Source organism: Babylonia areolata, chromosome 14 (genome assembly GCF_041734735.1).
Source record: "Babylonia areolata isolate BAREFJ2019XMU chromosome 14, ASM4173473v1, whole genome shotgun sequence".
Classification (NCBI taxonomy): Eukaryota; Metazoa; Mollusca; class Gastropoda; order Neogastropoda; family Buccinidae; genus Babylonia; species Babylonia areolata.
The window spans coordinates 28939565-28963937 of record NC_134889.1 but is presented as its reverse complement, the minus strand read 5'-3'; the positions used below and the strand labels follow the sequence as shown (position 1 = coordinate 28963937).

At 39.7% G+C, this 24373-nt stretch overlaps 2 protein-coding genes across 3 annotated transcripts in view; both read right to left on the bottom strand.

The window, feature by feature from the left end:
- The window catches only part of LOC143289673 (transient receptor potential cation channel subfamily V member 5-like), a 52233-nt gene extending 42869 nt beyond the window's left edge, over positions 1-9364 (bottom strand). The window contains exons 1-4 of the mRNA XM_076598721.1: positions 8888-9364; positions 6025-6201; positions 3495-3684; positions 1326-1479 (exon numbers count right to left, since the gene is read on the bottom strand). Of these exons, the coding sequence (XP_076454836.1) occupies positions 1326-1479; positions 3495-3684; positions 6025-6201; positions 8888-9254 (888 nt within the window). The 5' untranslated portion in view covers positions 9255-9364. The remainder of the gene's footprint in view (positions 1-1325; positions 1480-3494; positions 3685-6024; positions 6202-8887) is intronic.
- A 2574-nt stretch (positions 9365-11938) lies between these two features.
- LOC143289978 (ciliary microtubule inner protein 2B-like) overlaps positions 11939-24373 on the bottom strand; it is a 21850-nt gene continuing 9415 nt past the window's right edge. For both annotated transcript variants that reach the window (XM_076599263.1, XM_076599265.1), the window contains 5 exons: positions 23571-23700; positions 22734-22961; positions 20780-20984; positions 17595-17686; positions 11939-16636 (listed from right to left, as the gene is read on the bottom strand). In XM_076599263.1, coding sequence (XP_076455378.1) covers positions 16506-16636; positions 17595-17686; positions 20780-20984; positions 22734-22961; positions 23571-23700 — 786 coding nt within the window. In that variant the 3' untranslated portion in view covers positions 11939-16505. The remainder of the gene's footprint in view (positions 16637-17594; positions 17687-20779; positions 20985-22733; positions 22962-23570; positions 23701-24373) is intronic.

Sequence of the window (24373 nt, the reverse complement as noted above, 5' to 3'; positions counted from 1 at the left end):
ACACATTTGTATACACACACACTCACTCACTCACACACACACACCTATGCACTACTAAGGAAACCAAAATAAAAATACACACACATAGCACACACATAAAAGCATGCATAGGGAAGATGGATACACAATGAGGATACACAGGTAAAGGACAGGCACCCTGGAAATAAAACACTCAAACTTCATTGTCGTTTATAAAAATAAAGACTTAAAAAAAAATATATATATAAAAAAAAAAGCAGCCTCATCTTCCTCTTCACAGAAGACTTTAACCCTTTCACCGCCGTTCAGTTTAGAGTGCAACACTCCCTGACACCAGAACCACAGAAAAGATGGAGCTAAGAGCGCTTGTGATATGTACCAAATATGGCCTATCCTACCACCAAAAATCAAGAGCAGCAGGTTCACAGACAACAGACCCTTGATCGGATCGCATTTCAGGAACATCATTCGTGCCCTACCTGACTGGTGCGAAATTGGCAGTGAAAGGGTTAAGAACAAAAGGTGTATGGAGACCACACACATGCAGGAATGCAAGAAGACCTAGAACACTTACACAACGGATGAGCCACGCATAATTACACTCTGCAGACATTTTTTCATCACAAAACAAAAAATCAAATCCTGTATTTGAGTCACTTTCACAACACAGGGACTTCTAGTATGTTCTACGTTTCACAACAAATACGCTACAGTCTAAAAATAAACGTTGCAAACCTCTTCCTCTGATGTTTTCTGATATAAGAAAAATGAAAAATGTAAATAAAATCAACCGTTTTCATATCGTTGTTGTTTCTCAGAGGGCCTAGATCAATACATTTCTTTCAGTCTTTATAGTATAGAGAGGACTAAGAACTAACTGTCAAGTCCGCACAAATTCTTGCAACACGCTCAATCAATTCTACAACAATCCATTTACAAACTGTTGTCATAAGCAAAATGGCATAAAATCCACTTTCTCTGTGCATGTGTATGCATGTGTATGTGTGTGTTTTCGTGAAAACCATAATCTTATCCATCTGTCATGAAAACAAAAAATAGAGGTTTATTGGCAAAACAACAAAGGACAAAGCCAACCAAACTGTGTGTGTGTGTGTATGTGGGCGGGGTGGGTGTTTGTGTGCGCACGCGTGTGTGCACAATCACATGCTTGGGTGTGTGTGTGTGTGTCGATGTGCGTGTGTGTGTGCATGTACATGCACTGACACAAGTTCAAACTATCCAGAATACCACAAATGTTTCAAGTGTACCTGTGTACACACTTGTGCATACGGATATTGCATGTGCACGCCTGTGGACACAAAGACGAACACACGCACACAACTCACCTTCTTGTCATGAATGACCAGCATATGCATAACCGTGTTGCCGTTGGTGTCCTGAAGGTTAGGGTCAGCTCCCTTGACCAGCAGCAAGCGAACGCACTCTTCTTGCCCGAGACATGCCGCGAAACTCAGGGGGTACTCACCCCAGTACACATGACTGTCAACCATAAAAAAAAAAAAAGCAACTTGTCATTATCGTTTTAAACCCTGCGACGAGCAAGACCTATGTGCGAGCACTTCAATAACAAGCAGAGCACAAATACTACTAGTAATACTGCAACACCTGCACTTTTTATTGGTAATATGACTAATGACTCTTCTTAACCATATCTCACCTCTAGCTTTCTGGGTTTTTTCTCATTAACCCTCCTCCCTCCACCCTCAACAACCACCCCCTTCACCCATTCTCCACACCACCACCCACTGTATGTGCATGCATGTGTATGCTGAATTGAATGAATCAATGCGTACACATCTAAATCACCTTTCAACGAAAAGGCAATGAAGTATGAAACCACGAGTAGAAGTAAGCTGGACCTGATGATTATCAAGACGAAAATTCTTTTAACTTATGCAGATGTAAAGATGTCATCACATTTCACTTCCAGTCGTGACCTTAATATATAATAGACACCTACCATCAACTGTCCAGACAAGAGCAGTTATCATTTCACGCATGCTGATGGTGTTCAAGGTTAAAAAAAAAAAAGGGGGGGGGACGGGTGGGAGAAGGGTTGCAAATGTCTTATAGGCTTTTAAACCATCAGGGCAGTGAATTCATATCAATGTGTCCTAGAGAGAGATACTGTAAAGTTTGGTCTATAAGCCACGACTTTTTACCCCAGCTTCAGCCTCTGCGGCTTATACAATGATGCGGCTTATTTGTGGATTTTAATGATCCCGGGAGTGTCACGTTCTCGTCTATTCTTAGCTGCCCTTCAACTCACCAAAATCATGATTTCTGTCCATGAATTTTTGGATGAGCTTCAGGATAGTGTGCTAACTGTTCACGTTTTATAAATCAAATCCACACACATTAAAGCCTTCAGATCAGCATTCAGTTCTACTCTGCTCAAGCGTACACCTTCATCATGCCGAAAACGCGACGTTATGCCTATGAGGCAGCCTTCAAATTGAAGGCGATCGGCCTAGCAGACGACGGTGCAAGCGACGAACCAGCAGCGACCTCCACCTTCATGAAGTGAAAGCGAGGCTAAGTCAGTGACAAGATGGCGGAGGAAGCTGTGCTGGTTCTCTTCAACTCGGACACTGAAGACAAAGATTTTAGTGGATTCAGTGAGCAGGATGACGTTGAATAAATGTGACTATCCCTAAATTATGGATCTTATTTTCGTTGTGTTTATTTATTATTTTTTTGTGGCACTAGCAGTATTTTCGCTTGCTTTTCTTTGTGTTGTTCCCGCTTGTGTTTATTTCATAACCTACAGTATTGACAGCTTTTCTTAGTATCAGTATGTGTTCTGGTACGGGAAATAAGTGCGGCTTATAAACCGGTGCGGCTTATGTATGTATAAAGTTCAATTTTTTCCAAAATTTAGTGGGTGCGGCTTATATACCAGTGCGCTCAATAGACCGAACTTTACGGTACTTAGACAGAGGAGGCCTGGGGGAGTGAGGGGGAAGCCAAAACTTTTTTTTTTAAAAGGAAGCAATAAAAACAGAGAGAAGAATGAGAAGAAAGAGGAGGAAACAAAAGGATAAGAACAAAAAATAGACAGAGAAAATGAAAGAGTCATACACAGAAAGAAAGGGGGGGATGAGACAGAAAGTTTCAGTTTCAGTAGCTCAAGGAGGCGTCACTGCGTTCGGACAAATCCATATACGCTACACCACATCTGCCAAACAGATGCCTGATCAGCAGCGTAACCCAACGTGCTTAGTCAGGCCTTGAGGAAAAAAAAAAAAAAAGGTGAATAAATAATAGATAAGCTTACACAAATAAATAAAATAAATAATAACTATAATGTAAAAAAATAAAAATAAATTTTTTTTTTTTTTTAATAAATAAATAAATAAATAAGATAACAATGATGATAAATAAGCAAATAGATGTAACAGAAAGACAAGAGACAGAAAGACAAGAGACAGAGACACAGAGAAAGCCAGAGACAGACTGGGAGAGAAATACGGAAAACCGAAACAAATCCTCACCCGTTATAGTCCGTCTTCGCACACACGCTGACATACTCGTGGTCAATGCAGTCAGTGCGGGAGTCTTTCTGGTCATCTGGGCAAAAGAAATTTCCACAGGCGCGCACGCTGTAGTCGGCTCCATTGTCCAACAGAAACTTCACCATCGCTGGGTCTTCGTTCACGATGGCGATGTGGAGAATGGATTCTCCTGTAGGAAGAAAAATGAGTATGCTCACAGACAGGCACACAAAAAAAACAGGTGCTCAAGAGTGTTACCCCTCCCACACACACTCATGCACACACACACACACCAACTCAAACACTCCCACATACACACACACACACAGACACACACACACTAACTCCCAGACAAACTCCCACACACAAGTTGAAACATATATATATATACACACACACAAACACTCCTGCACACACACACACACACACACACACACACACACACACAAAAATAACACACACACCAACTCAAACACTAACACACACACACACACACACACACACACACACAGACACACACACACTAACTCCCAGACAAACTCCCACACACAAGTTGAAACATATATATATATACACACACACAAACACTCCTGCACACACACACACACACACACACACACACACACACACACACACAAATAACACACACACCAACTCAAACACTCACACACACACACACACACACACACACACACACACACACAGACACACACACACTAACTCCCAGACAAACTCCCACACACAAGTTGAAACATATATATATATACACACACACAAACACTCCTGCACACACACACACACACACACACACACACACACACACACACACAAATAACACACACACCAACTCAAACACTCACACACACACACACACACACACACACACACACACACACAAACTCCCAGACAAACTCCCACACACAAGTTGAAACATATATATATATACACACACACAAACACTCCTGCACACACACATACACACACACACACACACACACACACACACACACACAACACACACACACACAAATAAATACATCATACTGACCTCACAAAAAGGACCACTTCCATAAGGTAGCTTTGTATCAAATCATAAAATGTCAACAACAAAAAACCCAAGATTATCTAATCATCATGATGGCTGTTTATGGTGTACCAACAGCCTCTAACCAAACACACAAGCGGCTGTTTAACTTTAAGGCACCCATGCACCAAGAACAGCTTGAAAAATGTGTTTGTAAACTCAACGTTTTAGCCAACAAGATATACTATAAGTGCGTTCATAACAGAAATGAAGGCTAACCTTAATGCCTGATGACGTAAAACAACAACAGAAATACATACAGGTAAATATTAATTGATGTCAATCCTTTGAGTGCAGAATCTTGGTGGAACGAGGTCAGTGGGGCATGAATTTGAAAGGTAGTTAAAATCTGTTTGTGTAACTTGCCAATTCTGTAATCAGTTTAGTTACACAATATTAGTGCAGTTGGGTTTTTTTTATTATTTATTTTATTTTATGTTGTTGTTTTGTTTTTTGGGGGGGGTTTTGTTGTTGTTGTTTTTTTTCCTTAAGGCCTGACTAAGCGCGTTGGGTTACGCTGCTGGTCAGGCATCTGCTTGGCAGATGTGGTGTAGTGTAACGTATATGGATTTGTCCGAACGCAGTGACGCCTCCTTGAGCTACTGAAACTGAAACTGAAACTTTAGCCAACAGAGTACAGTTATCAGTGGTTCATAATGACAGCTGAGGCCGGGGTTTTCTCTGTAAAAGTGAACCGCGGGTTTATGACTGGTGCTCATCACACTCGTTGCACACACACCGCTGATAGAGCTAGCTGAAAATTCAGCACCATAATCAATCCACCATGCCCCCAAAGAAGACAACTGTGCAAGTGGCCTAACTTTTCGTGAACCCTGTATAAAATACCATTACCAAACATGTGCTCACAGGTCTCTCTCTCTCTCTCTCTCTCTCTATTCCAAAACCTCTCCCAGTCTCAGTCTTTCTCTTCCCCCCCCCAACCCCCTCACCCCCCAATTCTCTCACACTCAAACAAAAATGCTGTCTTTTTTTTTCTTTTTTCTTTTTTTTTTTTTTCTCAACTACTTTCTCTCATATTCTCTGTCTCTCATCCTCAAATACTCACATATAAAAATATATTCTTTTTGTGTGCATCCTCAATAACCTAATACCTGTACACACACCCACACCCACACCCTCTCCCATAGTCATATAGTCACACACACTCTGTACACACAACTGAAATACCCCCTTATCCCCCACCCTGATTCCCACTACACCACCACCTACATATACATACATACATATAGATATATAAATATATAGATACATATAGATATATAGATACAGATATAGACAGATATATATATATACATCCTATTTCTCACATAAATATCCTTGACCCAACACTGAACAACGAACTTAACCTTAAAGGGCATAAGCCAAGAGGTCTCTAAACTCAACTCAAACGCACACACACACACACACACACACACACACACACACCATAATACTCCTCCCCCAAATAGATGTCGTTGATCAAGCCGGGGAAGTGTTTGAGGAGGCGTTTGGCCAGGTCGAAATGGATCTGAGTGGCACTCAGCATGCACAGATGGAGGATGGTCTCCCCTACGGTGCCTCGCTGGTCCACGTCCCAACACTGCTCTCTGTACATTCTCTCCCCTGAAACAAGGTACTTTGTGTTGTAAAAAATGATTGAAGGCAACGAGGAGTAAAGACAACCACGAATGTAACATTTGTTGTTGTTGTTTTTTTTTGGGGGGGGTTTGTTTTTTTTTGTTGTTGTTTTTTTCTGACGGGCGCAATAGCCGAGTGGTTAAAGCGTTGGACTGTCAATCTGAGGGTCCCGGGTTCGAATCACGGTGACGGCGCCTGGTGGGTAAAGGGTGGAGATTTTTCCGATCTCCCAGGTCAACATATGTGCAGACCTGCTAGTGCCTGAACCCCCTTCGTGTGTATATGCAAGCAGAAGATCAAATACGCACGTTAAAGATCCTGTAATCCATGTCAGCGTTCAGTGGGTTATGGAAACAAGAACATACCCAGCATGCACACCCCCGAAAACAGAGTATGGCTGCCTACATGGCGGGGTAAAAACAGTCATACACGTAAAAGCCCACTCGTGCGCATGCGAGTGAACGCAGAAGAAGAAGAAGAAGTTGTTTTTTTGTTTTTTGTTTTTTTCTTTTTCCTTTCATTTATTTACTTGTTTTATGCAGTGCATGTGACTTTTTTTGTTTCTGTTTTTTCTCTGTATGAAGACGGTGTTGTGGTGGTGTTTTCCTGATTTGCAGTTTAGGTGGTGCACAGTGGCAAATATTGTTGATTTCAGATGTTGGCTTTGTATGTCCATCTGTATGTATTAAATGTTAAACTCGAATACATTTTTTTTTTTTTTTTTTTTTTTTTAAGTACTTTGTGTTGAACAGGCATTCCCCAGTCGGGTCACATTCAGAGGTCCTTTCTAAAATGGCATAACATTTTGTTAGTGTTTGGTGTAAGTGTATGCCTCTGTGTGTGTGTGTGTGTGTGTGTGTGTGTGTGTGTGTGTGTGTGTGTGTGTGTGTGTGTGCCTGTATGTTCCTCTGTGTGTGTGTGTGTGTGTGTGTGTGTGTGTGTGTGTGTGTGTGTGTGTGTGTTGCACAGAAAATTTTCACATAAATTTAATATCATTTAGGAGTATCACCAGTTATTGGAAAATAAATGAAAACATTCAGACAAATCAATCTAGTTGTTTTTGATTATGTTGTTTTCTGAAATCCTCCATGCCCCAGCAGGATGTCACCCTAACAGCTTAATAATAATCTTGAAATCTTGTAAGCAGTGTGTATGTGTGTGTGTGTTTGGGAGTGCGCATGTTTGGATGTGTGGAATGGGATTTGAAGTTGGAATCAGGAAGTCAGTGTGTGTGTGTGTGTGTGTGTGTGTGTGTGTGTGTGTGTGTGTGTGTGTGTGTCCTCATGAAAGGGCTATAGTGGACAAACACTGAAAACAATAGAATCATACAAATTACAACAGTAAAAGATCAGCTACAAGTACAACTGATAAAATACAAACTGAATAAAAATAAACACAAGAATCATAACTACATAAAATACTGCCAGATTATGATGCTTTATATGTGTACATAAATAGCAAACCATTTGTTGAAGACATAAGTATTGCAAATCAAAATAAAATTGGGCATCTATGTATTTTTGTGGAATTAATTGATGTCTGAAGTCATTCAAAGCATGGCACATTAAATAAAGTGAAGTGCGCATCTGCATGATGGATTTCTTCTTCTTCGTTTGTGGGCTGCAACTCCCATGATCTCTCACATATTTACACAAGTGGGCCTTTGCATATATGACTGTTTTTACCCTGCCATATAGGCAGCCATACTCCGTTTCTGGGGGGGGGGGGTGCATGCTGGGTATGTTCTTGTTTCCATAACCCACCAAACACTAACATGGATTACAGGATCTTTAACATGAGTATTTGATCTTCTGCATGCATATACACATGAAGGGGGTTCGGGCACTAGCAGGTCTGTTGACCTGGGAGTTCAGAAAAATCTCCACCCCTTACCCACCAGGCGCCCTTACCAAGATTTGAACCCGGGACCCTCAGATTGAAAGTCCAATGCTTTAACAACTCAGCTATTGCACAAAGGACAAATAAGATCACAGACCATGGAGTTATAACAATGACAATGAAAAAGATGCAACACTACCAGAAAGAGACAGAGGGAGAGAGAAAGAGCGAGAGTCAAACACATTTGGTATTTTGACTGGGAGCATGTCTACATTCCACCAGGTCTATGTAATGGCCAGCTAATGGTCACATGCTGCCAAAATGTCACAGTACTGCGTGACCGTCACAATCTGAACACTGTCAGTGGTCATCAGTCAGTGGTCAGTCAGTGGTCAAACACCTTGCTAAGCCACAATAATGCACAGGTGTGATAAAATAATGCAATATGAGCACTCTGGGATTGTGGTCTGTTGACATCAGCAGTGGTCTTGAACCTGAGGGGACACAGACCTAGTGGAACACAGACCTGAGGAATTCAGACCTGGGGGATGGGAACAAAACCCAGAAAACGAAAATTTGGGGGAACACAAGACCTTGGGGAACTCAGGCCTCGCTGGAGAAAAAAAATCTGGGCTGGAAGTGCAAGTTGGTGGGGGCGTGGACAAAGATCTGGGGAAACACAGACCTGGGAGATCATATTTTGTTCACAGGACCCTTATCAAGGAATAAGCATGGGTACATACAAACACTGACAGGCATGTACGACACAAAAAATTATCCAAACACATATATTTCCCTCACCTGTTTTCACTGCAACATATATTTTCCTCACCTGTTTTCACTGCACTCTCGTCATCCTGAGCAAGAATGTCCACCATGGCAAGGTCCTTGGCGTTTTTCTGCCAATCTTTCCCGTCTTTGCTCACCTTGATACCAGTTTTGCGGTCTCGGTTACGAATCTGCACTAATTCTGAGATTGGAAGTTTCTTCGCTTTTCCCTCAGGGTACAAAAATTTCTTGACTTTGGTCAGAATGGCGTGATCGAGTTTCGTGTAATCCGGTGGGATTGTTGCCATTGCTTCTTTCGTCAACGTGTGGAGTTCCCCTCCATCCCCCAAAGCCACCAATGTGTACAGTTCTTTGGCGGCAGCATCCCCTTGAGCTTTCACGCCTGACGCTACAACTGAGGCGTTTCCCATTTCTTCAACTGTATCTTGTTAAAGATACCTGCTTCTCATCTACAACTCAGTGGAATTTTCACGATTTGTCACACCCTATCGTCGCAGCCGTCGCTTTTTCTCTCCGTCAACTGTTCGCAGTTTATAACACTGCCATATTCGTTTTCACACATGTTGTTCAGTTGCCGATACTGCCCGCTAATATGTCCCGACGCTGTGGTGTTTTCAACCGCTAGAACCTAAACGGGACCATATTCCTCTGAACGCAGCAGGGCTTGTCGCGCAAGACTGATTTCCGATGGCGACAACATGGCCGCTGATAACCTTGGTAGCGGAATACAAAGTTGTGACGTCACTTCATGTGCGTGCAAGTGGGAGGCTGGGGAGTGCGTGCATGCATGGAAATCAATAAGTTATGATACCGAGGATCGATCTGTCAGGGTCTAGAAGTGGACTATTGATCACTTGATGGCTGCGACAATAATGTACTGGCCTTATGACATGTTCTTTTCTTATTTTTCATCAATTTTTAGTTCGGCCAAATATGAATACATATATTGATATGTATATTAAAAAAATGTGGTCAATGATTGAGTTTGTTTATTGCAACATTAGATAGATCATACTTTTCTTCTTCTTCTTCTTTCTTTGTCTGTTTGGAATTATTATTATTAGTGGTATTCTTACTTCTTTGCTTTCATGTACTTCCCAACAATTAAAGAGAGCTTACATATAATAACTATTTGTGTTATGATATGTTATATGTTCAAGTTCCAATTGATATATGCGCACATTTTTTTCTGGACATTGTTCAGAAAGTAAATCGGTGAAAACGATCGATTGAATCGAATTACGTTGTACGGCTGTCTTTCAGACTTTGGTGTTCAGTTTACGGCCGCTGAAGCCGGTGTGGCGGCGTGCACGGTGCGTGCGTGCATGCACTTTCACTGCGTCGACGGCCACAATCATCAATTTGATTTTTACGCCGTTTTGTTGGGTTGCGATGAAAGAAAAACAAACTACAGAAAGTGACAGACCTATTAGTGAGGATGAAAACCTAGTCCTACTCTAAGTGGGTTCTCCGGCAGGCTACTATCACTTCACTTTTCGCCCTTCCGACTGAGCTAGCCGGTCCCTTGCTGATCTAAGACAGCAGGGCCCAAAAAATAAATTAAAAAACCCCAAAGTATTGGGGTAAGAGTGGGGCCCGTGGGAGGGGGGGTAAGGGACCTATTATCTAATTAAATACTGACTGGGGGGCACCCTAGACTTAAAGGTGTCCAAGGTGTCTGCTGTCATAGCTGTTTCAGGCAGGTTGTTTCAGTCACGTGAGTGAGAGTGTGTGTGTGTGCGCGCGTGTGTTTGTGAGTGTGTCTGTGTGTGCGTTTAAATTAAACTGATGAATGAAAAATTGAGTCAAGCAGAAAGAATCTTTTAATTATGAGATGATGGAAGAGAGAGAGAGAGATTTAATTTAGATCAAGAGAGTCGTGACATGGAGAGAGATCAAGAAAGAAGTTGGAGCGAAAAATGGACAGTCGAGATTATAAATGTGCGTGGTACTTTTTTTTTCTTTCTTTCTGTCATCGAGGTTGTAATAAAACTTTATGTTGGTATTTTACAATATAGGCAAATATTTCTACGCCTCAAAAGACGGGTGTTTTTGTTTGTTTTGTTTTGTTTGTTTGTTTTTGTTGTTGTTCTTCTTCTTCTTCTTTCCCTCTATTTCCAGCCACTATACCAGACTTCTGCAACATGGGTCTCCGATAGCTCAGTCAATCGGTCTAAGGGAGATAAATTAACATTTCCAATCAGTTCAGTGCAGTCTACTGGAGAAAAAACGAACACATCTGTTACATACGAGATCCTCTCACAATAATATAAGACAACTTTTTTTTCCTGAAACAATTACTTTTAGAAAAAAAAAATGTTTGTATGCTCCGCTGCTCATAGTAAGTGCTGCAGCTATAAATAGTATAAAATCACATACTCAAAAAAAAAGAAGTATATAAAAAAATATTTGTTTGACAGATCAATAAACTCTCATAAATATTTGTAATCACATACAGTCACAGTGACAATATTTGTGTGTGTGGAGTTTCCTTTTAACGAAATATTGTTTGCAATCTAATCTTATTTGTGTGATATATATATATATATATATAGAGAGAGAGAGAGAGAGAGAGAGAGAGAGAGAGAAGAAAAAAAAAGATACCATTTTCAAAATATTTTGAGCATCTTCTACCTTCAGTGTTTTCAGTGTTGTGTACTCTTAATTGTGTTATCTGTGTTTCAACTTGAAAAAAACAACCCAACATACATATAATATATATATATATATATATATATATATATATATATGTACACACACACACACAAACACACACATATTCTCTCTCTCTCATGCAAAGCCATGTTAATATCTTATAGTTCATATACACACACACATGCAGACAAACAAATACAAATCTGACACCAAAAGTAATAACAGACTACTGGTTTGTCAGTATATTTATTCATCACAACCAATGATCACAGTTGTTAGATTAACCAAGTATTGTTAAAAACAAATGAAGATACACTTCATGATGAAGAATAGAGAGAGGGAAAAAAACCACCAGCAATAAACACGATAGAATTAAATGCCTCTTAAATATACCTACACAAATCTAAAGTACAATGATAAAGTTATGTCAAAGTTGGTATTAATATATTTTTACCTTTTGGTGATACTTGCAAGCATGTCTCAACAGTGATTTAGAGAGAAAGAGAGACAAGACAAGTCAAAATAATTTATTTCCAAGGATGATTAATAGGTACTATATATATATATATGTGTGTGCTTTTTTTTCATCCAGTCCACATCCTTAATATGATCTACACTGCACAAGAGAGAGAGGGGGAAAGAGAGAAAGAAAAGAGGTGATACTATATAGAATGCCATTGAAGAAAAAAAAGAAACTTGGTACCAAAGCCAGAAAAAAAGACTAAAATGGAAAGGTATAATCATCTGATAATGACTATGCATACAGAAAATGTAAAGCTTTTTTACATTGAAAGCTCTATACACATGACATAAAACCTTAGATAATGATACAGACACATGAACAGATTTATATTTCAAAATGTACATTTTGGAAATCTCAAACTGTATAATTACGACCTGGAACTGCATATAGATATAGCTTCTGGAAATAAGCAGTGTGAATGTGATGTGATGTGTGATTCTAAACATATACCTTATTTTCTGTTTGCTTTCAAATTTATGATAATGGGCATAAAACTACCGAAAGGAAGATTACAATTTTCTCTATGACTTAAAAATCAGAGTGGGTTTTTTGGGGACTTTTTTTTCTTTTTTTTTTTTTTAGTTCTTTTTTCTAAGACATGTCAGTTACATGAATAAAACAATGACACAAACTGCTACAATTACAAGAAGCTAAACAAACAAATGTGTTTCAGTTATACTGTTAATTTCAGTTCATGATCACACAAAATCACTAACAGCAGCATTGCTTGCCTGCTTTTTGCACACAGTGTATATTCCACACACCAAAAAAAATCACTGTTCATAATACTGTACTTGTAATTTCCATGGGTATAATATAATTTTTTTTTTTTTTTTTTTTTTTTTTTTTTTTTTGAGACGTTCATTTCTATTCAAAGAATCTCCATGACCAAGACACAGAACCGACAACTAAGTATTGATGACGAGGAACTGGTCTGGTTTTACACACACAATGACAATATAGAACGCATACATTTTGTTGTTGTGTGTGTGGTAAACTATCGATTTTAGATTTAGCATAGGCTATTATTTAGATTTGTTTTGAGTTAACCTTCTCAGCACTGACAGAAGATATGGAATGTTTAAAAATGAAATAAAATTTCAAAAAGCTTTCCCAAACAAAGTTGCTGCAGTGTTTCTGGAACATGTCCCAAAATGTGACAGACAGAAATGCTTGGAACACATATTTTAAAGAATCATGCAAGGTATTTCGTTGCACCTTCTAAAACACTCACAAAGCTGAGAAACATATCTAACACATTCGTTTTCAAACAGAACTCTGAATTATTAAATTGCAAAAGATTATAGCCTGCATTTTCAAGACAAGAAAAGTACAGAGCTCTGAAAAATGTATAAACTGTTCACATGTACACACAGCTCATATTTTTTTTTTCTTCGTTTGTTTTAAAGCTCTCAATAATCTTATAAAGCCTGAGATGTTAACATATTCCAAAGGTACCGTTATGGTATTGAAAAAGAATGACCAAATATTGTATACTGAGAAAAAAAAAATTCAAAAGGATTGAGATACATGTATATATAGCAGCCAGTAACAAATGATAAATGATGATAAAAATCAGGAAAAGAGTATGATTTGGGAGAGGGGTATGCTGGAAATGGGGGGATGGAGGGGAGGAGTGAAGGGTGGGATTATGTAATGAGGGGAGGTAACAACCAGAGATCAATGGGAAACAACAAATTTGATTCTTCAAGTTTACTTTTATGCAGAGCTGCATGTCACAGAGTTTTCATTCTTCTTTCTTTTTCTTTTTTTTTCTTGCAATGCTTTTATACTATAACAGAATACAGTAAGTGATGTATTGTGATAAATTTATTTCATGATAATGATTCAAAAAAATTCCAGATGTAAATGTTTTCCAGTATCAAAGTGAGGGCTTTTTTTTTCTTTTTTTTTTTAAAATTCATTTCTAGGAAGTACTCAATATGATATAAAGAGAGCACTTCAGTATGCATCAGTATGGTTGTATTTTTGTGTGATATCTAAAATATACATCTCATGTACACAACAGAATGTGTGGACAATGATTTTGCAGTACATGCACTGAAAATTCAAACACATACAAAGCGTACGCTTAATTTCTTTCAGCTTCATTTTGCGCAAAAGACACCTGGCTGGATTAAAAGAGATCACCTTGTGTTATCAGGATCATATATTATGATTAACCAAGCTCACAATGAAAATATCAAATGAAAAAAATATACAAAAGCCACTTCCAAGAAAACAATAATCTATATATCACTGAAACAAAATCATGTTCTGAATACATTTTTTATTTGTCACCCCACAAGATAGGGTATCAACTGCCCTAATGACTGTCATTTTAGCATTAAAAAAAAACTGTAACATCCACAGCCCAGTATATAAAGAATAACTACACTCAGATATCAAACACAGCAAAGTGACCATCCTTCACCTCTAAACATAAACGACCAAATCTGAAACTAGTTAACATGTTGTGATGAACCACACTATAGGTTTTTAAACATTCATACAACGACCAGTATATAATTGTGTGCTTTTCATTGAAAAGTGCAGAACATGAAAAAAAAGAAAATAGTCACTCGATCATTTACAGAAGTGACAAACATCTCACATATAAATCACAGGTTTTGCTGATATGTATATAGTTCACAGGCAGGGCATTGCTTTTTGCGTCATAAGTCAGTAAGAAAAATAAGGTATTTGTTGGTACCATCTGATATCTCAAATGTTTATTTGGTGCAATTCACTCTCTCAAAACTGGGCGAGGTAGGAGTTGGGGTACAGTAAAATTATTTTTTTTAAAAGAAAAAAAACCTTCAAAAACCATTAAAAAAAGTTTTAAAATCAAATAACTGTAATAAGTTCTAATGTATATCTTCTGAGCCATATACAAACCCATGACTAAACTGTCCCAAATATTGAAAAATCACCATGTCATCTAGAGTCTATCAATAAGAAAAACAATGTTTTTTTCTATTTCTTTCAAGCTGACAGAGAATTAATGTCAGAAACTGTTTTCTTTTCTTTTCTTTTTTTTTCTTTTTTTTTTATCAAACCTCTTCCTTATCCGAAAGAAAATTCAGTATGCAAAGAATGAAGAAATATTTCATCAAAAATTAGGATAAACCACTTCATTTAAAACATTTCTTTTAGGCACTTCTTTACACCAAAATAATGTTTTACCCTTGTGATCGTTGTATCATGGTCCATTTTCAATGGTGAAAACCTTCATTCCATTGTCGTATAAGGAGAGAAAGAAAAAAAAATTGTTTGTACACCATACTGAAAGCAGTATGAACCAAACTCTAAAAGACAGCCCACAAACATGTCCGACTATCATGATGAGCTGTTATCGCCAATGTCCTGAAATCATGCGTATTTCCATTTCTGCTGCCTCTTTTCACTCTAAAATCTTGGCATTTTGTTTTGCTTGTGTGAAGCAAACAGTGCTCTGTATGAATTACTAAAATTGGCTTTTGGTCACATGTGCAGCAGGATGGTCTGTTCGTGCAAGAGAAAAATAATATCATGACAGACACACAAATGGGATGAGATGTCCTTTTCTTGGCAGAAGTGTTCCCATATGAAGAAAGGAAACTTTGGTTATTTGAAAACAATCTAACTAACCAATCTAACTAACCAATCATAATAACTTTACAATTTTGGAATATTCAAAAGAATGAAAATCAAAAACAACAAAGCAAGAAATCAAATAAAAAAATCAATTTTGGAATATTTGAATGATTTTTTTTTTAATCAACAAAGCAAGGGAAACACACACACACATAAACAAACAAAAACACCCAGACTTCATTTAAAAAAAATTTTTTTTTAAATCAAATTTTTTTGTATGGTTTGAAATTTGAAAGGGTGTAGGGGGTATGGGGTGGGGGCAGCATATAAATGAACTAAGATTTTTGTGTTTTTTTAAAACAGTTCTTAACTTTCTTCAAAACTGGCATCTCAATGATCATGGCTTGCCTCAACAAAGGTACATAGCTATGATCACCATTTTCCCTTTTTTTTTCCAAAACCACAACAACCAAATCTTTATACCAGGGAAAAGAAAACGAAAACGATCAACACAGTTTAGAAAGAAAAAAAAAACTATCACAAAAAACCCAACAACCAAACAATTAAATAAAACGCTCAATAATTACAACAACTCTTGTCTAACGTCATGTAGCAATAATGGGGGAGGGTGGGAAACCGAGGGAAGTATTTAGAAAGAAAAAAAAAACTATCACAAAAAACCAACAACCAAACAATTAAATAAAACGCTCAATAATTACAACAACTCTTGTCTAACGTCACGTAGCGATAACAGGGAAGGGTGGGAGACGGAGGGCCATGGGAGGAGGGTGAAGGAACAGGGAAATATAAAAAAAAAACCATGATTCCTGTCATCATCAGCAGTCGCGAGGTGTGTTTGACAAGAGAGACGAGAGAGTTGACTGGTGGGTGGAGCCAGCCAGGCATTCTAGCAGGGCACCACTGGTCTAGGGAGGGTCTGTGTGTTCAAGTATTCTCCGAAGCTGGACCTGTCGTGGCGACACACCTCCAGCGAACGTGTCGTGTCTCCGTACGTGTTGCCAAAGACGTAGCGTCGCTCTGGAAATTTTTGACAAATTTTGTGTGTGTGTGTGTGTGTGTGTGATGGGGCGGTTACATATATACACACACACACACACACACACACAGCTTCAGGTTGAGTTTTGAAGAGGTGTCAGAATGTGTGAACTGATGCGTATTTGCTTTCAGTATATACGTACATACATTCACTCACACACACGCACATACACACATGCTCTCACACATGCACACATATACACATACACACACATCTATATATCTATATATTGATCTCTCTCTCTCTCTCTCTCTCTCTCTGTATATACATTAGAGGTAGATGAAATGGGGAATGCAGTCACTGAGTAAGGAGAGAGGATGCTTGCAGCTGAAATGTATGTACCTCATACTCTCTCATTGTCTCTCTCTTATACGCATACTTTCTAACTTTCTCTCTCTCTTACTCACACAGGCACACAGGCATACATGCGCACACATAAACACACACACACACACACGCACACACTCCCCCAACACATGTACACACACATATAAACATACATGTGGACACACACACACACACACACATATACATACATACATGCATGCGCACGCACACACACACACACACACACACACAGAACATCGATAAACAAACAAAAATCAACTTGCATACTCATGACTGTAACATAAATGAAAATTTATAAACTCATCCAACACTCACCAATATTCTGTAAAATCACACACAACAGATAAAACCCAACATTCCATAAAATCACACAACAGATAATATCATCTAACATTCTCGTTAAAAGATGTTAAATCAATGACCAAGCATCCAAATAACTCACACGCCGCCTTCTAACCAAACATAGATCCAGATTATGATTTTGTTTGTTTCTTATCCAGAGCCTCAACAAAATAAACCATTAATGATCCGGAAATATGGCTTAAAAAAAGGGAGATAAATGAATAAAATTGAAATAGAAAAAGAACTCACGTGGAACATATCCAGTATACTTGGGAATCATGCCGCCGTTGGGATATATCCTGCGACTGAAGTTCTGACTGCTGATGAGGTCGTACGGAGGCCTGGGAAACGAACAACGGATACAAAATTTCAGTTTCAAGTGTGTGAACTGAATCATATTTGCTACATAATGCCTACTTTTTTTTTCTCTCTCTCTCTCTTTCCTTTTTTTAATGTTTTAAAAAGGATGCAGATGCCTGACCTAAGCAAAGAACTGACACGCGAGTCAGACCTTGAAAGCTTACCAAATTCTTAAAATGTGTAATATATCTGAAAACAGAAAACAAAAATAAAATAAAATGAAATAAACTGGGGAAATAAAAGTAGATATAATAATGATGATAATAACAATAACAATAATAATAACAATGATAATAATCATCATAATGATGATAATAATTACAATAATGATAATAAGAAGAAGAAAGACACACAGATAGCAGGCAATAGAAATGAAATAAGAATGAAAATGTTCAGTGCACTTGCGCACACTCATGCAATTTTGCATATGCATGCACACAAACACACAGACACACATGCAGACATACATACAGATACATGCACGCACACACAAACACGCGCACACACACACACACACACACACACACACACAGAAAGAGCAAAAAAGCAGACAGGCAGACATAATTACGATATTTTTTTCCCTATTTTCACTCCTTTCTCTCCCCCTTTCAGTCTCTGTCATACCATCTCTTCAGAATCCTTCTGAATATGAGAAAGAAAGAAAAAATACAGCCAGTAATAAGTCCAAGCCCTAAGGTCTTAGTTTCAATGAAGAAACGAGGAAGAATCATAAAAATTTCTTCAAATCTTGGTTTTTACTTTTAACTTTGAAAATTACGCTGGGGGTGCAGAAACAGAGGTGGGGGCATGGACTGAAGAAGATACAAATGAATGACACATGCATGCTCATACAGGGCATAACACACAGATGGACAACCATGAGCCAACCCCATGCAAGTGGACTTCCACGCCCGGACTTCTTCTTCTGCGTTCACTCGTATGCACACGAGTGGGCTTTTACGTGTATGACCGTTCTTTACCCCACCATGTAGGCAGCCATACTCCGTTTTCGGGGGTGTGTATGCTGGGTATGTTCTTGTTTCCATAACCCACCAGAACGCTGACATGGATTACAGGATCTTTAACGTGCGTATTTGATCTTCTGCTTGCGTATACACACGAAGGGGATTCAGGCACTAGCAGGTCTGCACATATGTTGACCTGGGAGATAGTAAAAATCTCCAACCTTTACCCACCAGGTGCCGTCACTGTGATTCAAACCCGGGACCCTCAGACTGACAGTCCAATGCTTTAACCACTCTGCTATTGCGCCTGTCGCACGCCCGGACAAAAACCACACCTAAACAAGCAGCCGAGACCTCACCCCCTCTGCAGAGCAGATAACCAGGACTTCCCCCTCTGAACACCAAGCAGAAGAACAGCCAGTGCTCCCCCTTGGAATGCCAGGAAGGTGGCAGAATGGTTAAGATGCTCGTCTGCCAATACAAAGTCTGTGAGGGTCTGGGTTTGACTGGAAAATCTAGTTGCTCAAATGAGACAATAAGCTGAGGTCCTGTGTGCAGCATGCACTTGCACGCACAGAAAAAGAACCCATGGCAACAAGAGTGTTGTCCACTGGCAAAAATCTGTGGAAGAAATCCACTCTCATAGGTATGCAAATGTGTGTGCATACGAAGCCTGACAAAGCACGTTGGGTTATGCCTGTTGGTCAGGCATCCGCCTAGCAGAATGTGGTGTAGCGTATATGGATTTGTCTGAATGCAGGAACGCCTCCTTGAGAAACTGAAACTGATGAGTGGATGAGTGAGAGTGATTGAAACTGAGAGAATGAGCATGGAAGAAACTGAGAGAGATGGAAGAAGCTGAGAGAGAATGAGCGTGGAAGAAACTGAGAGAGATGGAAGAAGCAGAGAGAGAATGAGAGTGATTGAAACTGAGAGAGAATGAGAGTGGAAGAAGCTGAGAGAGAATGAGAGTGGAAGAAACTGAGAGAGAAAGAGAGTGGAAGAAACAGAGAGAATGAGAGTGGAAGAAACTGAGAGAGAATGAGAGTGGAAGAAGCTGAGAGAGAATGAGAGTGGAAGAAACTGAGAGAGAAAGAGAGTGGAAGAAACTGAGAGAGAATGAGAGTGGAAGAAACTGAGAGAGAAAGAGAGTGGAAGAAACTGAGAGAGAATGAGAGTGGAAGAAACTGAGAGAGAATGAGAGTGGAAGAAACTGAGAGAGAATGAGAGTGGAAGAAACTGAGAGAGAATGAGAGTGGAAGAAACTGACAGAGAAAGAGAGTGGAAGAAACTGAGAGAGAATGAGAGTGATTGAAACTGAGAGAGAAAGAGAGTGGAAGAAACTGAGAGAGAATGAGAGTGGAAGAAGCTGAAACTGAAACAATGCCAGAGTTACCTGACATCTTGACAACCATCCAGAACTCATCCCCAGCAGACAACACAACCTTCACCGAACTAAAACCTAAGCCCTGAAGTTACAGGCGCTGCGAACTGATCTCACTGAAAGAACTACAGCCAAAGCTGGTGAAATTTCTTCACAAATCTTTCTTTTCATAGCATGTTTACATTTATGTTTTATTGTGTCTTATAAACCTTCAGGTTTTATGAAAAGAAAATGTTCCATTCCATTCTATTCTATTTTATTCAGGCTCTAACCAATATTTGTATTTTTGTATTTGTATTGCATTTTATCACAACAGATTTCTCTGTGTGAAATTCGGGCTGCTCTTCCCAGGGACAGCACATTGCTACACTACAGCGCCACCCATTTTTTTGGTATTTTTTCCTGCGTGCTGTTTTATTTGTTTTTCCTATTGAGGTGGATTTTTCTACAGAATTCTGCCAGGAATAACCCTTTTGTTGCCATGGGTTCTTTTACGTGTGCTAAGTACATGCTGCACACGGGACCTCGGTTTATCGTCTCATCTGAATGACTAGCATCCAGACCACTACTTAAGGTCTAGTGGAGGGGGAGAAAATATCGGCGGCTGAGCCGTGATTCGAACCAGCGCGTTCAGATTCTCTCGCTTCCTAGGCGGACGCGTTACCTCTTGGCCATCACTCCTCTCCAATATGTCCTCAGACTCTAAGGTGTGCCCATACACTCACCTGTCAACACTGACGCCACTTCGCTGTGTTGCGGGCAAAGCGCTGTGCGACCCGAACGCCCGTTGCTGGTCACCGGCGAAGGCGTTCAGCCCTTGCTGCGCTCGAGGCTTGTAACGCTGACCAAGCCCGATCTCTGTGGGGCCGATGCGTGGAACGAAACCCTGGTACCCAGGTATGGGTGCTTCGTACAGTGCCCTCTTGTCGTCTGGAAGAACAATGTGACAGTTTCAGTTTCAGTTTCAAGGAGGCGTCAAAGCATTGCAGACTGATCTATACATACGCCATACCACATCTGCTAAAAAGAAATAATAATGATAACAATAAAAAAAAGAGGGGATATCTAACCATAAACCAAATGCGCTGTGCAGGCCTTAACTCTCTCCATACGAACGGCGAAAGAGACGATGTTAACAGCGTTTCATCCCAATTACCATCATCAAAATATTACAAGCGGAACGCTCTTATACTGAAGAGGTGAATGTTGACAAAGAATACCACAGTTCTGACGACGGAAGCTAAAGGTTGGGTCATTCAGACACCCACTGGACATCCGAGGGGTCTGTGTAGAGGAGAAGAGAGGACTGGCCGTACTGAGTGAGTTAAGAGCCCACCCTAGATTTGTTCAAAACATTACCCTAAAGTGAAATGAAATAAATAAACAAAATAAACAGATCAGTAAAGACATTAAGATATAACATGGAAGATAACATACATCAAAGACTAAACAATGATGATAAAGTTTCTATTGTCTTTAATATATATGTGCTTCATTTTAAGCCCTAGTGTCTGACAGAAAGATAATTTCACAACACTGGCTTGTACTATAGAAAGACATTACCATATTAGCTTGTATTATCTTAAAAGATATATATATATATATAGATATATGTGTGTGTTTCATATTATGCCCTATTGTCATATAGACAGACAAGGAGAATGTTAGCTTATATTTTATCCCAATATGATAGGTACTTGTACTTCTCTTCTTCTTCTTCTGCGATCGTGGGCTTCAACTCCCACGTTCACTCGTATATACACGAGTGGGCTTTTTACATGTATGACCGTTTTTACCCCACCATGTAGGCAGCCATACTCCGCTTTCGGGGGTGTGCATGCTGGGTATGTTCTTGTTTCCATAACCCACCAAACGCTGACATGGATTACAGGATCTTTAACGTGCGTATTTGATCTTATGCTTGCATATACACACGAAGGGGGTTCAGGCACTGGCACGTCTGCACATATGTTGACCTGGGAGATCGTAAAAATCTCCACCCTTTACCCACCAAGCGCCGTCACCGTGATTCGAACCCAGGACCCTCAGATCGAAAGTCCAACGCTTTAACCACTTGGCTGTGGCACCCGTCGGGGCTTGTACTGACTTCTGACTCACTGCATGCAAAAAGCTCGCTCACAGCTACAGGTAAACATGGGAGCTGCAGCCCACAAACGCAGAACAAGAAGATGACATTATGCCTTTTATACTTCTTTTCTTCTTCTTCGTTCGTGGGCTGCGACTCCCATGTAGTTATTACCTGCAGTGTGTGGATGTATGTATGAAACGGCGTATGTGATATTTTTTACATTTGTATCTTCGTAATATTCGTAAAAGTACAGTTATGGTCCCCATGTTGTTTACTGTCTATGTTGTGATAATGCACCTGACCAAATTTCTCCAGTTGGAGATAATAAAGTTATTCTTATCTTATCTTATCTTATCTTATGTACACAAGATTACAGGATATTTAACGGGCGTATTTCATCTTCTGCATATGTATACACATGAAGAGGGCTCAGGCACTGGGACCCGCAGATTCAAAGTCCAGCGCTTTCACCACTTGGCAGTTGCACAGGTGATACTTCCTTGGAATTTTTCTAAACAATTGTTTTTTTTCTTAATCAATAAGTTTTCTCAGAAAAAAAAAATGTTAACTTGACAAAAGAACGTACATACCCATCAAAATAGGCTGAGTGGGGTGAGTGTCCCGGTAGCGGTTCAAATGGTCACGCACAGCGGGGTCATGGGAGATAGCGGTGAGACGAGGCTGCGAAGCCGTCTGCTGATTGAGGGTGGCAATCTTGGCGCTGTAGCAGTCTCGAGTGGCCGTGAACTCGTCGATGCACCTGTCCGAGTTGCGTTTGTAGGTGTCGCCAAACTTAAAGGTCATGCGAGGCATGTAGCCTGTTTGAAGAAGAAGAAGATGAATATTGTCTGGAAGATATTCTTCTACATGTTGTTTTCATGAAATATATTCAACCAAAAATGACCATATAAATCTCTAACATATTTCTTTTTATTTTTACGTGTACAAGTACTGGAAAACATTTTATACATTTATTTATGCATGCAAATATACTAGCAACTGTGAATATGCATATAGTGTACGGACATGCACGTAAGCACACATAAACACATACCCTCACGTTCTGCACTTAATACATACATTCATGCTGGAACATACAAATAAGTGCATGTAAGCATATGCGCGCGTGCGCGCACACACACACACACACACACACACTCTCTCTCTCTCTCTCTCTCTTTGTATGCACATATTCACATCAAGTTAGATGATAGCAAAAACACCCACTGCACCTTCATGCTCCCTCCCCTCCCACCTCCATTCCCAGACATCCATCCACAAACACAATCATGACCACACACACACAGACACACACACACACACAAACACACACACACAGAGACACAGACACATGCAGAAACTTCTAACCCCCCCCCCCCTCTCCATCAATTTCTCTCCTCACCCTCCACACTAACACCAACACAGACCTGTATAACCAGGCACCATACGCTCCGTGTACTTGTTGTCACCGGTCGCTTTGGGCAGAGGTCGGCTGACAGTCTCAGTTTCCGGTCCCATCACGCCTATCACTGTTGTCGACCTCTGAAGGCCCAGCTCCTGAAAATGGTTCAGAGATCAGTAAAAAGACATAGTCTTGGTAATGTCTCAGAGAGGCTAAATATATCTTGGCTCCATCTTTATCAACATGAACAGTAAACAAACAGATGCTCTTTTGGGTTTAAAGCCCCGTCTGTTTGGAACTCACTGCCAGTTGGCTTGTGTCAGAAATCATTAAGAAGACACAATTAAGGTAATGTCTAAGAGGTTAAATATATCTTGGCTCCATCTTTATCAACATGAACAGTAAACAAACAGATGCTCTTTTGGGTTTAAAGCCCCGTCTGTTTGGAACTGGCTGCCAGTTGGTTTGTGTCAGAAATCATTAAGAAGACACAATTAAGGTAATGTCTGAGAGGTTATATTCTGGCTCCATCTTTATCAAAATGAACAGTTAACAAACAGGTGCCTTTTCGATTTAAAAGCCCCGTCTGTTTGGAACTGGATGCCAGTTGGTTTGTGAAATGCATCATCACTGACGTAACTTCTTGATTATTAAAGCTTGGTGAAACGTGGTCAGTGTAGCTTGAGATTCGAACACAGGTACTACTTTTCATGTAAGTTATCAAAGGTGTCATTCATTTTGCTGAACAAAAGAAATGCTATATTAAGAAGAAGAAGTCTAAATACAGAATTGTGATGACATCCTGACCTGTGAGCTCTATCATATTTC